Raw genomic sequence first — 15,740 nt, 5'->3', positions numbered from 1 at the left:
CCAACACCTCTGCAGCCGTTCCCGTGCAGTTTGGGGCTGGGCATATTTCTCCCCCCTCTGACTGCACCCAGAGCAGCGTTGCTGGGGGGGGGGGGTTCCCATGGGAACCATTGCCAGAGAGTCTCTCTTCACTCCCCTGCTCTGCAATTTGTCATGAGAGAGTCACAATCCCAGCCTGGGTTGGGTTGGAAGGCACCTGAAAGCCCATCTTGTCCCACCCCTGCCATGGGCAAGGACACCTTCCACTATCCCAGGTTACTCCGAGCCCCATCCAACCTGGCCTTGGACACTTCCAGGGCTGGGACAGCCACAGCTTCTCTGGGCAACCTGTGCCAGGGCCTCAGCACCCCTATTGTACAACAATTCTTGCTTATGTCTCATAAGCTCCATTTTGTCTGTGGAAAAGCTGCAGTAAGGTCTCCCTGGAGCCTCCTCTTCTCCAGGTGAACACCCCCAGCTCTCCCAGCCTGGCTCCAGAGCAGAGGGGCTCCAGAGCCCTCAGAGCAGCTCCGTGGCCTCCCCTGGACTCGCTGCAGCAGCTCCAGGTCCTTCCCGTGCTGGAACCCAGGGCTGGAGGCAGCTCTGCAGGTGGGGGCTCAGCTGAGCGGGGCACAGGGGCAGAATCCCCCCCTGCCCTGCTGCCCACGCTGGGGGCTCAGCCCAGCACACGGGGGGGTTCTGGGCTGCCAGAGCACGTGGCCGGGGCACGCTGAGCTTCTCATCCACCCGCACCCCCACGTCCTTCTCGCCAGGGCTGCTCTCAGCCCCTTCTCCGATCTGCCCCGGAGGCTCCTTCTCCCGGGGGTGGGATGGGGGTCCCGGGCAGCGTCAGGAGGTGCCGGGCGCTGTCGGGGCCGGCCCGGCCGTGCCGTCCTCCCCAGCCCCGTGACATCAGTCCCGCCGCCGAGCGCCGCCGCCCCCGACCCGCCCTGCCCCGCCAGCGACAAAAGCGCCGAGCGGCCGCCGGCCCCGGCGCGGCTCCCGACACCGGCACCGCGACAGGGACCAGCATCGGCACCGGCACCGACTCCGGCACCGGAACCGGCACGGAACCCAGCACCGGCACCGACCCCGGACTGACACCGGCACCGACCCCGGCACCGTCCCCGGCCCGGCCGCAGGTGGGTGCGGAGCGGGGGCGCCGCCGGGTCCCGCCAGGCGCAGCGGAGCCGCCTCCCCGCTCGTTCCCGGCGCTGCCGCTCTCCCAGCCCGGCGCTACCTCCATCCCTCTCTCCCTCCCTCCCTCCATCCCCCCCGGCTGCCCCATCCCCGCCGCCCACAACCCGGCAGCGGGGCAGATGCGGGGCTGGAGAGGGGCACAGCCCCCCCCGTGTGCCCGTGGGGTGGGCACGGGAGCGGTGGGACCCCCTGAGGCTGCTCCCAGTGCCAGAGCACCGCGCACATGGCGGGATGCGGAAGCCGAATCTCTTTCATCCGATCGACTGCACTCAGTAAAGCTCATTTCCAGGGAGCCTGAGGCAGCTCAGCTGTGGGCTCAGCTCACTTCCCAGAGGAGATTTGCACCGCGGTGCACCAGGCTGGGCACACGCTCGAGCACAGCTCCAGGTGCTGCTTTGCAGCCCTCAGAGCCCCAGCCCGTGGCAGGGGGTTCAGGAGCACTGGGCAAAAGCCGCAGCTGCTGCCAAGTCCCTGGATCAGATCTTCTGTCTCTCCCTGCGTGAGAAGGGGCCGATGCTAAAACAGTGTGAGGGGTGAGGCTGGCTTTGGGTGCTGCTCCTCCTGGCTCTAGAGCTCGGGGAAGGGTGAGAGGAGAAGGCCCCCAAGGAGCAAGTGTGGTCATTTGGTCTGTTCCTGTTGGAGCAGAGGAGCCTGAGCTCAGAGCTCCCCGGCCTCTGCAGCTTCCTCCCGAGGGGCAGCGGAGGGACAGCTTCAATCTCTGCTCTCTGTGAGCAGGGACAGGAGCCAGGGAAGGGCTGGAGCTGTGTCAGGGGAGGGTCAGGCTGGAGATCAGGAAAAGGTTCTTCCCCCAGAGGGTGCTGGGCACTGCCCAGGCTCCCCAGGGAATGAATGGGCACAGCCCCAAGGCTGCCAGAGCTCCAGGGAGCATTTGGCCAAGGCTCTCCGGGATGCACAGGGTGGGATTGTTGGGGTGTCAGTGCAGGGCCAGGGGCTGGATGTGATCCTTGTGGGTCAGTTCCAGCTCAGGATGTTCCATTATTCTGCTGGGGGTGAGGCTGGCAAGGTGCAGTGGTGTGGCTGAGCACTGGGCCCTGGGGAGGGTTCAGCCCTTCCCAAGGAGCTCGGGGCCGCTGCTGCACAGACAGCTCAGGGCTGTGCTGCTCCCGTGGGTCACGGGCTCTGTGTCAGCCTCTGCTGTGCCCTGCATCAGGGCCTGTCCAGCCAGGATGGCAGTGCCTGAGCGCTGCCTCAGAGCAGCTGAGCTCGGCTCCTGCTCCTGGGAGGCTGCACCAAGTGGGGAGGACGCGACCAACTGGGGCATTTCAGGGCTTTGGGGGAGCTCAGGTGAGCTGGGTCAGGTGATGGATCTTGATCCCTGTGGGAGTCAGGAGCTTTCCTAAGCGTCCCTGAAAATGCTGCTGCTTTTGTTCTGGATGCAGTTGGGATCTTCATGGAGGACCCTGCTTCCAAGGAGCCTTTGTAAGCCAAGCTTGGGAGCAGTGTGTGCGCAGGCAGAGGCCCGTGGCTGTGAGAGCCATCAGGCTGGTGGCTCAGTGCCGTGCTGGCCTCTCTTAGGCCTCTTTTCTCCACAGCCGACCTGAGGCTGCCTTGGCAGCAGAATCATTTGTGATTGCTGATGGAGTCAAGCCTGACTGCTCTTGGAGTCATAAGAGTAGATGAGCCCCATGTGAGCATCACTCTGGAGCTCAGAGCCTCCTGACTTCCTCTCCTCCTATCCCAGCAAAGCCCTCAGAGGCATCTGATGTGATCCAGCTGCATCTCCTGGGGCAGCTCTGTGATTTCTCCCTGGTACTTCCCAGCGTTTTTCCATGACTCTGAGCTCACCAGCCTCAGGTCCCCGTTCTCTTGCTCACCAGTTCAGCATCACTGGGTCACATGTGACCTTCGCTTATCCTTGTTTACACTGTTGGTGGCCCATGGACTCCTCACGTTACTGCTCCTCCCAGCTCATGACACAGCAGGGGACAAGGGGACAGTTCTCGCTTTCCCCTTGTAGGGCTATTCCCACCTGTGCCCAGGTGATAGGAAAGCTGCTCTGTGACACTTCCTGTTTGCCTGGGGCAGAGTCCCCCGTGGGTCCGACTGCAGGTCCCGGTGCTGAACCCCTGGTGCCATGTCCCAGGGCTTTCCCAGGGGATGTTCCCTGGTGTGTCCCTGGGAGCTGGTTCCTCTCTGCTCTGCCCATGTCTCATCTGTTTGAGTCCCTCCTGCTTCAAATTTCTGCCCATTTTATGGTCGTGCCAGCTGCTCTGTAAACTGGAAGGCACTACTCAGTCCCCCGGGCCTGGGGCTCCTGCTGTGTCCTCCTGCCCTTTGACTCTGCCAGAGCATGAATTAATTCTGCCTGCACTGCTGTGAACATCCCTAGGAGTGAATTTTGTGCAGCACTGATGGTGCTCATCTGTCATTCACTTGTTTTAATGCTCTCATTGGGAAAAAAACCACCCCTTTTTATGGGCCAGCACGAGCCTGCTGTTCCTCAGTGATCTCCAAGCACAAAGTGATTGCTCTGCAATTAATTACTGTAGGATTTTAGTAGGGCACAGACACGGGAAGGTTTTCCAGCTCTTGCAGAAGTTTGGATGGTTGGGTTGACATCCCGGTGGCCTGCAGGGATGTTCCTCCGAGTGTGACGGGGTAGGACCTGCCCTGCCCTGAGTGCTCCCATGGCCATGGAGCTGCATCCACACAGCCACGGGTGCTGCTCCAGCTCCAGCAGTTCCCACCCAGCTGCTCTCAGAAGGGCAGGGTGGAGGGTGGCAGCTTCGGGGGCAGTCACAGGAACACACTGACCTTTCAACCCATTCAAAAACCATGATGACTGTGTTTCTGCTGCTTGATGGCTGCATCTGCTCACTGCTTCCCGTTACAGCCAGTGATGACATCCCGAAGCACCAGTACATACTGGTTCCATACTGGTTCATGCCTGGTTGTTCAGTGTAGCTTACACTGCCTCCCAGACTGGTGCAACACAGCACCTCAGGTGAGTCTGAGCCCAGATTTCACAGAACCACAGACAGTTTGGGGTTGGAAGCGACCTCAAAGATTATCCAGTGCCACCCCCTGCCACAGGCAGGGGCACCTTCCACTATCTCAGGTTGCTCCAAGCCCCGTCCAAGCTGGTCTTGTCTGGAGAGCTGGACTGCTGCAACATCAGACTCTGGAACTGGGGTTAATCTCCAGCAAAGGTCAGCTTTGGGTGGTTCTGCACAAGCCTCCCCTGTGTCTGTGCTCCTCACAGTGCAGCTGCTGCTAAAGGATGGGATCTTGGTTTCGGGGGCCTCTTCCCTTATCTGTAGTGGATGATGGAGTGGCTCCAGGGCCAAGCCCTGCTTGGCACCGAGGGTGGTGTTTGTAGGGCTCTGGACATGTTTGCTGGGAGTTGTGCTCCATGGACTGTGGAGCTGCAGGGGGGAAGGAGAATAATCTTGGTTTTTTGGCAGCCCTGGGTGGCCCCGTGCCTGTGCTCAGTGAGGTCATTGGCTGCAGGACTGTCACCTCCTGTTCCTTATTTTGCATGGGGACCAGAGTGACCTGGAGAAGTGTGACTGTGGTCACCGAGTGTTGCAACTGGGCAAAATACGCAAAGTATTCTGAAAATAATGCTAAAAGGATTGCAAACACTGTGACATATCTTAAAGTGGCCATTCCTTAGGGAATTGGGAGGATGGATCTGTCTGGATGGCAGCTGTGAGGACTTTGTTGGTCAGGTCCAGGCACCCAGAGCAGGGTTTTCTATTCCTTTTTTTGCTGCTGATGCCAGCCTATAGCACAAACTGCTTGTTGGTCTCTGTGTGGCCTGCTGGGCTCTCAGCATGTGGGGGGTGTGTTGTGGACTAACAGGGAATTTTTAGCAATGTAAATCTTATCTCAGGCTTTCTCTGTGTCCAGCTGTGAGCCTTCATGTGGATCCCCAGGACAAACTGATTTCCATGGTCTCTCCCCTCAGAAAACCCATCCTGGTGGGTGCTAGGAGGTTTTGCTGGGATGTGGCTTTGCTGGGACTGTGTTTGTACTTCATGGTGAGAGTCACCTGCTCAAATCACCTGGCATCATTTAAACTGAGTGGAGGCACCTGCAGCCTTCCCATGGTGGATTGAGGAAAATCAGCAGCAAGAGGGTTTGGACCCCTCTTGTGGCAAATGTCAGATGAACTTCACCCAGAAGCAGTTTTTCTCCTCTTTTAGGCTTCCAGGCAGCTCAGGGGAAGGTGTCCCCTCTGCTAATGTCTTGGTTTGGTCAGGGGTGCCCTGATGTTCAGGACAAACAAAGCCTTTTCCTTTGCTGCTGCTGCTGCTCTGAGGGGCACAAAATGTGCTGTGGAAGCAAAGGGGAGCAGCTGGTCCCAAACCGTGGGGGGCACTTGTGGATGGGCTGGCAAGAGGCTGCCCCCAAAACAAGGCCTGGGGAATCCAAGAGGTGGGGTCTGCCAGCTGTGGTGGTTGGAAAGGGCTGGGGGACCCAGAAAAATTGTAGCCAGAGATGTGTAATTCCTGACGCAGGGGCTGAAGGGGCTCAGGGGCTGGCAGGGGGTGCTGCTGGATGTTTCTGCCCTCCAAGGAAACTCCTGAACCAGGTCACGCCCTCCTCCTGATCCAGGGCAAAAACCCAGGCTCTGGAGAGAAACGGCCTGTGTCCTTTTAAGGCAATCCAAGGGCTGGGACTGGAAGAACCAGGCTGGGAGGGATTTGGCACAGCGGGAGGCCCAGCCTGCGGGGCCTTTGGAAAAGAGACTTCCCAGCTGCTCTGATCACACCCCAAACACTGCTCCCAGGAGCCAGCACAGCCTCTCCAGCCCCTGCTCCTGGCACCCTCCACTTCTCTGTCTGTCTGTCTGTCTGTCCTGCACTGAGACCCTCTTGGCATCTGGGAGCTGTGGCTGGGATAAAGTGGGGTCAGCAAGTCAGCTCTGACCCCTGTCCTGGTAACCAGGCTAGGATCAGTTTCCCTTTTCCTGACAAAATCCTCTCACACAGGGAAGATCTCGAGTTCCCCATGACCTGGGAGGTGTAGGGATCTTGCTGTGCCTGTGAGCCCTTCATGCTCCCCATCTCTGTCTGATGTTTGTATAACCCCCAGTCCTGCTGGGTTTAGCACCCACCTCCCCATCTGGGAGAGCCACTGGGACTGGAGGCCCAGGGATGGGGCCTCAGCTGCCTGAGGTGCCCCAGGGGATTGAATCTGCTGCAGGGGGGGGGCTCCAAGGCTCCTGGTGTGCCCCGGCAGACCCAGGTCCCTTCCTCATCTCCACACAGCTGAGCTGAGGGAGGTGATGAGATCCTACACATGTGGTGGGCTGGCAAATCTTGTACTCTGAAGATGGGGTTTGGTTTTTGGGGACCTTGTCCTGCTGCTTTAGCTGTTCAGGGGTCAGGAAGCACATGGCAACTTCTGCTGCCTGTCCCCAGGTGAGAGCAGGATGGAGAATTACAGAGGTGTTGATGGAAAGAGGGCCCTGGAGACCTCTCAAGCTGCAGCTTGTGCCTATTGACCTTTCTTGTATCATTGGGCCTCTCCAAAAAGTGTTTTATTGTCTTTGTAGCAACCCCGGGTTGCTGTTTGAGCCTCCTTAGCTTCCTCTTGGCCACACTCAACGAGCCTGGCTCCCTCAGAATCTCCTTGCGGGGCTTTATTGTGTGAGTCTTGAGGTTTATGTTAACCTAGTCTTCACAAGTGTCAAGGCCCCTTGGGACTGGAGCTTTGCTCGTGTAAGCAACCCAGTATTTTGGGGTTATCTGCAAATCCAGGGACCTCTTGATGGTGTCTCATCAGACACCATCTGCCGCAGTTCAGGAAAGAGAAACAGAAGCCTTTATAGCCTGCTGAGGAGCTGGATGGTGGCTTAGGCTGGTGCCCAGGTCTTTGCCCTGCACTGTGTTCTTGATGTCAGATTCTCCAGGCTCCGTGACTCTGCCTGCAGTCCTGCAGGAGACTGAGACACCGGAGTGCAGGGGGTGCCTGGGAGGGGTTGGCCCCACAAGGCAGGAGCTGATGGTGCTGTGGGACACGGTGCCAGAGCCTGGGGTTTGGTGGGGTCAGGGGTCAGCCCTGACTGTCCCCTGCCCTGCAGTGGCTGAGATGGAGGAGTTGGTCAGGCCGGAGAAGCTGGGGCTGTGTCCAGGGGGGTGACAGCTGTCACTCCAGCACCAAGGCTCTGTCACAGTCCCCTGGCCGTGGCATGGGGTGACAGCAGGGCTGTGACCTGAGGAGGTGCCTGGGTAACTCCGTGAGCGCCGTCTCCCAGCATTGTCCTGCTTCCTCCCTTTTCCTGGCACTGACGGGGGCTGTGAGGTCTCATGGCTCCAGGACAGGGATTTCTGCTGCTCCTGGCAGACAGGACCCGTGGTCCCTGGGAGGCAGCTGGCACTGCTGGGTGCTGGCTCCCTGAGTTCTGCTGATTCTGCTCGTTGCCAGCCCTGCAGTCTGGGCACCCTGCAAACACAGCGGGTGCTCTCTGCACATGGGATGTGAGAAAGCTGCTGGAGCTCTGCTGCCTGCTCCAGCTGCCCCATCCCGGCCCCGCAGAGCTCTGCCCTTGTTCCTGACTGTGCTTTCCCCTGCAGGATGCCAAACTGGGGAGGAGGGAAGAAGTGTGGGGTGTGCCAGAAGGCCGTGTACTTCGCTGAGGAGGTGCAGTGTGAAGGGAACAGCTTCCACAAGTCCTGCTTCTTGTGCAGTGAGTATCACCCCTTCCCTGACCCCCTCTCTGCTTCCTGGGTGTGGGCTCCTCGGGATCTCTCCAGACCCCCTGGCGTGGCAGGAACACGGATCATCCCAGGACACAGGGGCTGTCCAAGCTGTCGGGGCTGACCTCAGCCAGCACCCATACAAAGACTTAGTCTGTCCCTACTCCAGGGAAAGGCCAGGCTGGGTCCTCTGGTCTGTGTCCAGATGTTTAGGATGGGAGCATGAGGCAGGGCCTCTCCCAGCAGTGGTGGCAGGAGCTGGCACATCCCATGCAATGCTCAGAGATGGTGCTTTAGCCTTCTAAGTGGCTTTGTCACAAAAGGTGATTGAGCCTGGGGAACTGGTGTGGAATCTCCTCATGTCTGAGGGATGATGGGAAGGAGATGTGGTCCTGTCCTGGCCCTTGTGCTGATGGAAAGCCTCCTGAGAAGTGCTGAAGCATCACCTCCAGCCTATCTGCAGATGCACTCTTGCTGAGGGTGTCTCTGGCATATGTTTGGACCAAACATACACAAGTGTAAAGTGCTCCTCCAGGGAGGGGCAGCAGAACAGGATCTGGCTGGGAGTGATCCAGTGCTGAGCTCCCTTCCTCTGCCCCTCTACAGGATCCTACAAATTCTGCTGGGATCCTGCTGCAAGTCCCCAGACACCCTTCCCTGCCTTTGGAGATCCCAGGGCTGGTGGTGTTACAGTGCTGAGAGCAGCTCCTTAAACCTGGGGCATCCAGAGGGGCTGCAGGACCTTTCAGGCAAAAGATGAGCAGTGTCCTCAGCCTGTGTGGTACCAGATTACTGTCCCCTGTCCCTGGAGACTGCCACGTATCAGAACCAGTGATTCTCCTGTGCCCACAGGAGATAGGGCTTGGAGCAGCCTGGTCTAGTGTGAGGTGTCCCTGCCCATGGCAGGGGGTGGGACAAGATGAGTTTTAAGGTCCCTTCCCACCCAAACCTCTCTGGAATCCTGTGGACAGGAGCACACTTGCTGCCTGCGTCTGCTGATGGCTCCTTGAGATGTTGCCTCTGCCACAGAACAGCAGAAGTGCACCTCCAGAGTGGCCCCACTGAGGTTTAATGTTTCCTCAGCTGGTCCCAGTGCCCTGGTCCCAGTGTCACCATCCCACTGCAGCAGGGAGCGCAGCTGGGATCTTTTCCATAGGAGCAGCAAGCAGAGCTGGCATCTGGAAACAGGCACACGCTGGAACTGACCTCTTCCAGCAGCGAAACACCAGTGTCCTCATTGGATGGTCCCTGCCATGCTCCTGTGTCCCCCTGGCCTGGCTGCTGGATACTTCTTGTCCAGCCTGCCTGGGATGCAGCACATACAGCTGGATCCAGATGTGGGAGAGGGAGAGAGAGACTTCTGCTGTGCCTGTGCTCCCTGCAGTGTGGAGGGTGGCCAGCGTGGCCAGGAGCTCCCATATGTGGGAGTTTCCAGGCTGGAAACTTGCTTTGGCTGGTAGGGCTCCGCAGGGGAGTTGTAGAGAGGCTTTTCCTGGGCAGGAAGGGGGTGGCAGGCTGGGTTCTTATGGCAGCTGCTCTGCAGAAGGAAATCCTGTTTGTTCTGTGGCCTCAGATAAGGAGGGTGGGGAATATTGCACTCACCCCCTATGCACACAGCTGGTTTGCCAGGAAAAGCTGCTGCCATGGGATGCTGGCACCCAGAGAGCAGGGCAGGTCTCCAGGAGCCATGAAATGAGGCTAAAGGCATTGCTTCCAGGTGGGAACACGTGGCCAGAGTGAGGAAGAAGGTCACCCTGTGTGTGTTCATGGAAGCAAGTGCCCAGGCAGCGCTCCTGGGCTCAGGGCTGCTGTCCCTGGCTTTTGTTATGCCACTCCACATGTACCCAGCAGCTCTGCCTGTCCTGGCTGTGGCTCCCCAGCTCAGGCTGTGGCTCATGTGCCAGCCCACCCTGCTGCCCACTGTTCCCAGTCCGTGCCACAGGCTGTGGGTAGTGCTCCTGAGCTCCTGCATTCCCAGCCTGTTCCCCAGTGCTGCATTTGGGCCCCATCAAGGAACTTGAAACCATTATCTTTAGGGGAGAATAACAAATACTTCAACCAGATCTGCCAAAAACATCATCTAAAAGGAGCCAAGCCTACCACAGTGCATTAGAGCTCAGGGAGCAACTTGGTGATTGACTCCTGGCCCTGATCCAGCTGCCTGGGTAGTGCAGGAGAATGAGCTGGAATGAGCCCCTTGGCCTTGGAAAGCAGAGGCAGCTCTTGCCTAATTGTTTTGTGGAGCAGCTCAGCTGCTCTTAGAAAAACAAAGGGTCCTTAACTCCGTGAGTGCAGTGCACTGGAATTTCTGCAATGCACAAACCCGGGGGCTGAGTAAAAAGTTTTTCTGTTGCCTCTCAAAGCTCTGTGAGTACATATGAGGGACTGTGAAAGCTTGGGCTGGAGCTCCAAATCCATCCAGATGCCACTGAGCTCATTCACTGCCACCTTGGGACAAAGCTCTCAACAAAGCCCTTTGAAAGGCCAGTGAAAGTGCCCAAATTCCCCTCCTGAGGGCCTGCCTGAGCAGGGTCACCCCAGGGCAATGCAGAGACCCCCACAGCAGCCCAGGAGCTTGGCAGCTTTGGAACCAGTTACCAGCTCTGGTCTCTCCCAGCTGGGATCCGTTCTCCATCCCCAGCTCCTGCTGTGGTGGGAGTGTGTAGCCAGGAGAGGACCCTGCCAGATCCTCCTTAGATGGCAGGAGATGCTTCCCTTTCCTCTCCTTGTCCCAGCAGAGGCACACAGGGTTCTCCCGGCCGTATTTAGTCATGGAAGGGCTGCCTCTGCCCCTGCTCAGTTTGTGCTGCTCCGAGGGGAGAGCTCTGCTCTGTTTGCATTCCTGTGATATTGGGAATGGCCAAGAAACTGCTCTGCTGGCCAAGAAGCTGCTGGAAGCCTTGACATTTAAGGTGTGCAAAGCAAGATGGGGGAAGCTGTGTGGCAGCTGCAGCCGGATCTGTTTGGGGCTGGCTGCCAGCGCTGCAGGCTCTGCCCTGGGACCTGGGATCCTGCACAGGGCACGTGAACACTGCAGATCACCTGGAGTTTGGGTGCTGGTGGCCTCCTGCTCCTGCTGGCTGGGCAGAGTGTCCCAGGAAGGGCTAGGAAGGGATGTGGCAGCCGTGAGCAGAGCTGGGACAGGAGCTGGTACTTCCAGGACCTTAAGGGGGTTTATAAAAGAGAAGTAGAGTGACTTTTTACACAGGCAGATAATGACAGGGCAAGGGGAGGTGGTTTTAAATGGAAAGAGGAGCAATCTAGATTAGATATAAGGGAGAAAGTTAGACTAGATACAAGGAAGTAATTATTTACTCAGAGGGTGGTGGGGCATTGCTTCCTAGAGAAGCTGTGGCTGCTTCATCCTTGGAAGTGTTCAAGACCAGGTTGGACAGGGCTTGGAGCAGCCTGGGACAGTGGAAGGTGTCCATGGCAGAGGGTTGGAATTGGATAATCTGAATTGAAGGTCCCTTCCAACCCAAACCAGTCTGTGATTCTATGGAAACCTAAAAATCAGGAGACGGCCTGAGGCCAGCACCAAGCTCAAGCTGTGGGTGGCCTCAGCAGGGCCCCTGAGCCTGGCTGCCATCTCCTCCTGCCCCGTCTTACATCCCGCATTGGACCCCCAGGACTCAGACACCCAGCTGAGTTAGTGTTCCTCACCTGAGACCCCCTCCTATGCACACCCCCAAACCAGGGCTAAGGTGTCACTTGAGCCTTCTGAGCTCTGGAGAGGTGACTGTGCCCCATGTGTGAAGCCCTTGCAGTGCCTCGGATGTGGTGATGGCCACAGGGCTGCTCTTGGTCCATCCAAACACCAGGAAAACCACATTTGCTTACATTTCTTTGCCCTGAGCGCTTCCTGCCGTGGATTTGCAGTGGACAAGGCATGGGGTCAGGACATCCATCCCCGGGCTTGGGAATCCTGCAGTAGGAAAAATTCAGTCCCACGGTTTAAGTGCAGCTGCAGGAGAGCAGCACCCAGAGGGTTAACAGAGCTTTCCTTCCCTTGGTATCACCCTCTTGGCTTTGGTGGTTGCTTCCTTTTAAAGCCAGACACTGCTCTTGTTGTGATCCTTATCTGCCCTGGTTTGCATGTGCTCCCCGAGGCTGGATCCTGGCAAGGGCTTCCCTGCTCCTTGAAAGCCGAGCTGAGCTATCCCTGTGAGGGCTTGTTTTCCCCAGCTAATTAGTGAGCTCTGGCAGAGCAGGCTGATGCCACACCCTGCCCTCTGTTCTAGTGGTCTGTAAGAAGAATTTGGACAGCACTACTGTGGCCGTGCATGGCGAGGAGATCTACTGCAAGTCCTGCTACGGGAAGAAGTACGGCCCCAAGGGCTACGGCTACGGGCAGGGAGCAGGGACCCTGAGCACTGACAAGGGCGAGTCCCTGGGAATCAAATACGAAGAGTGAGTCTGGGTCTTGTTTTTGACACCGGGGCTGTGGGCACCTTCTCCCCACACCTGTCCTGTGGTGCTCAGCTGTGCAGCCTGTGCTGAGCTCCCAGCACTGTCCATGGGCTGCCCAGCCCCTCTGTCCCTCCAGGGAACCCCACTGAACCCTGTTTGGTGGGTGGGATGGGATGGGACATGTCCCCATTGCCTCAGCACGGTGCCCACCCCCTCCCAGCACACAGCCCTGAACTTTCCATGGGGCTCAACACGTTGTTCCTAAAGTTCCCTCCTAAACTGGGCTGGGATTTGGGATCGCGTAGTTCTTTCCTGCTCCATCTTGCCTGTGCACCCCTGATCGTGAGCTCCCTCCCACCCACAGGGGCCAGCCCCACCGACCCCCCAACCCCAACGCAGCCAGGATGGCCCAGAAGGTGGGAGGAGCTGATGGGTGCCCCCGCTGTGGCCAGGCCGTGTACGCGGCCGAGAAGGTCATCGGAGCTGGGAAGGTAAGGGGGGATGGTGGGGACGGGGCACAGGGTGCTGCATGGCAGGGACACCTTCGGAGAGGGTCTGGACCCGCCCCTCAGGCTGGGCTGCCAGGGCTAGGCTTGGGTCCAGTGGCCACGTTCACCTGGAAGCCTGGCACCAAAAGGAGATCTTGGCATGTCTGGAAGCCAAGTTGTTCAGGCCGCAGTGCTGTCACAGACGTGTAGAGGGGGGAGAAATACATTTTATATTAAATATTCACAGCAGAGGCCACAGTGGACATCCTGCTGTGGATGTGCTGGGAGGGTGAGCAGTGACATGTGCCATGGCCAGTGTCACTGTTAACTGAAAAGTGCATCCTCCTCCCCTCAGTGCCACGGGCCGGGATGCTGCAGCCGGGATTTGAGGCAGGCAATGAATTCCAGTGGTCAGCACTGCCCACAGGCCGGGCAGGGTGTTGGAGCTGTGGGCATGAGTTTGGTGAATGCTCCTGGGGCTGTTCTGGTGGTGGCTGGGTCAGCTCAGGGTTTGGTGTGAAGGTCACTCTAACAGCCCTGGCACATCCCTTCACCAGGATTCTTTGCACCCCGAGCTGTGACCTGCTCCCAGCCCAGCTCCTCTGCAGGGCCTGGGGACCCCTTCTGCCCTGCCAGCCCTGGGACCCCGGGTGAGGCCCCTGCTGGAGCTGCCCTCCCCGTGAGGTCAGGCACATGCAGAGCTTGTCAGGGACACCAGGCCAGGCTTCTTCGCTTTGTGCCATGGGGACACGGTGGCCATGGTGGGACAGCCTCACCTGACTGGTGATGAGGGGTCACTCCCTGACCTGGCTGGGCTCTGTCCTCCTGGGCCTTTGTGCTTGTCCTGCATCCCCAGAGCGAGGAGAGGAGTCAGAGGGGCCCCTCAGCATCATCACCCCCCAGCTGGCTTGTGATGGACACGATGAGGGTCAGCCCAGGGTCAGAAGCTGAATTTACCCTTAAAACCATGATCTGGGCTTCCTGGTTGGCTTCTGGCCCCAGTGTTTACAGGGAACCAAAGCTGGGGAAGCAATTACATTAAAGTAGACCCAGAGAGGATTCCAGAGCGTGTATTTCATGTGCTAATGTTTGCTGGATGACTCCATCCAATACCTCCTCCTCCAGCCCCCGAATTTCGCATTTTCTTCCAAAAAAGGTTTCATGTTTTCCCAAGTGTTTATTTAAATTCCTCTGTGAGCAGCTCTGGCTACTCAAGGTCTGCCTGAAGGCTGTGAGCTCATTTATCTCCAGGGGACTGCTGGAACCGTGGGGGGTTATTTTTAAACACTGGCTGGTTTTGGCATTGTTCCTCTCTGTTTGCTGCCTTCCTTGGAGCTGTGGTTGTGTGGGGCAGTTGTTCCATCCCTGCTGCCACCCCAGCCTAACATCCAGCAGCTGTGGGGCTCAGCTGGACAATGGGGGGGATTTACCTTGCTGGTTAAGAGAGGACAGTCCCCAAAGAGGGGGGGATTGCTCCTTACAAATTATTGTAGAAATTACTGCAAAAATGACTTCTGTGAGTGCAGCAAAAGGTCTCCAAAACCAGCACAGGAGCAGTGACCACACCTGATGTTTCCTCTCTGTATCTTCCTTGTGGGGCTGGGAGGTCAGTGCTTTCCAGGGAAAAGCTTTTACCCCGTTCAGAGCTCTTTGCCAGCCCCTTTAGATCAGAAACAGGGCAGGGAGCCTGGCTGGTACCAGAGCGTGGCTGCCCTGTCCCTGGGGTGTGACCAGGCTCTGCTCCTGTCCCGCAGTCCTGGCACAAGTCCTGCTTCCGCTGTGCCAAGTGTGGCAAAAGCCTGGAGTCCACCACCCTGGCAGACAAAGATGGAGAGATCTACTGCAAAGGTGAGCCCCACCTTCCCTGCTGGCTTGTCCTGGGCTCTGAGGGGTGGGGGTGAAGGCCCCTGTGGAGGGACCCAGGGTGGGATGGAGGCTGGGGAAGGGGTGGCCCAGCAGCTGCATTCGGGGACTGGCTGTGCCAGCCACAGAGCTGGGGAATTTCCTGCTGAGCCAGGGCCTCCCAGTTTGCCCAACGAATCTGGCAAACCTTGTCCTGTCCTGTCCAGGCAGGGTGTGCCCCTTGGGGAGGACCCGCTCCTGTGCCAGCCTCACCTGTGTCTCCCTTCCATCCTCTGCAGGTTGTTACGCCAAGAACTTCGGTCCCAAGGGCTTTGGCTTCGGGCAGGGCGCCGGGGCACTGATTCACTCGCAGTGAGCTCCGGGGCTGGGCCCTGCGCTCGCCCAGGGCTTGTCCTGTGCTGCCCACCCGCCCCACGCCGCAGTGAGTGCCCACTGCCACCCCCAGCCACCGCTGCTTCGCAGCACCAGCCCCTCCCGCCCTGCCCCAGTGCTCCCCGGAGCCGGGGGGGGTCCCAGCCCTGTCCCCCTGGGGTCCTGCTGGGGCAGGTGGCACGGGGGGGTCACTCCCTCGCACTGCAGCGAGGCCCCAGTGCCCAAGTCCTGCTCCGCGTTGCCCGTCCCGCTGGCCGCGTGCTCAGCTGTGACACCGAGCAAGCAATAAAACATCAGAGACATCAAAGCCCACCCAGGCCTGGCCCTGCCAGTGATTCACTGTCTGGGGCTGAGGACAGGCCCTGGTGCCCGGAGCTGGGGAGGTGTCAGGAGGTGACAGAGGTGACGGGAGGTGTTTGCAGTCCTGTAATTACAGCACAATGCAGGAATGCGTGGTGCAGTTTGACACAGCCCAGCTGTGGCCAGCTGAGCTATGCAGCCTGGCTGGGATGTGCTCCCCCTCTGCTCCCATCAAGAATCAGCATGGAATGGTTTGGATTGGAGGAGACCTTAAAGCTCATCTTGTTCCACCTTCCACTAGCCCAGGTTGCTCCAAGCCCTGTCCTTGAACACTTCCAGGGATGGAGATAGCTATTCCAAAAGCAGAGGTTGATGCTGGGAGGCCCAGGACAGCCCTTCTGGGGTGTGTTGATTGCACCATACGTGTGCTCACCCTGTCAAAACCCTTATCAGTGCTTTC

General features: G+C 58.5%; 1 protein-coding gene across 1 annotated transcript; it reads left to right on the top strand.

The window, feature by feature from the left end:
- Positions 1-943: 943 nt before the first annotated feature.
- CSRP1 (cysteine and glycine rich protein 1) lies at positions 944-15,292 on the top strand. Its single transcript, XM_032132942.1, has 6 exons — positions 944-1,121; positions 7,725-7,837; positions 12,089-12,257; positions 12,622-12,748; positions 14,500-14,593; positions 14,887-15,292. Exons 2-6 carry the CDS (start codon positions 7,726-7,728, stop codon positions 14,961-14,963), a joined length of 579 nt encoding a protein of 192 aa, XP_031988833.1. The 5' UTR covers positions 944-1,121; position 7,725; the 3' UTR covers positions 14,964-15,292.
- Positions 15,293-15,740: the final 448 nt, after the last annotated feature.

This window comes from Corvus moneduloides, chromosome 24 (assembly GCF_009650955.1).
Source record: "Corvus moneduloides isolate bCorMon1 chromosome 24, bCorMon1.pri, whole genome shotgun sequence".
In the NCBI taxonomy this organism is placed as follows: Eukaryota; Metazoa; Chordata; class Aves; order Passeriformes; family Corvidae; genus Corvus; species Corvus moneduloides.
Note: the sequence above shows the minus strand (reverse complement) of the source record. Positions and strands in the feature narration are given on the sequence as shown.

Coding starts and splice junctions, on each gene's coding strand:
- CSRP1 (XM_032132942.1), top strand. CDS start 7,726: ATGCCAAACTGGGGAGGAGGGAAGAAGTGTGGGGTGTGCCAGAAGGCC. Junction 12,258..12,621: donor CTGGGAATCAAATACGAAGA/GTGAGTCTGGGT, acceptor TCCCACCCACAG/GGGCCAGCCCCACCGACCCC. Junction 12,749..14,499: donor AGGTCATCGGAGCTGGGAAG/GTAAGGGGGGAT, acceptor CCTGTCCCGCAG/TCCTGGCACAAGTCCTGCTT.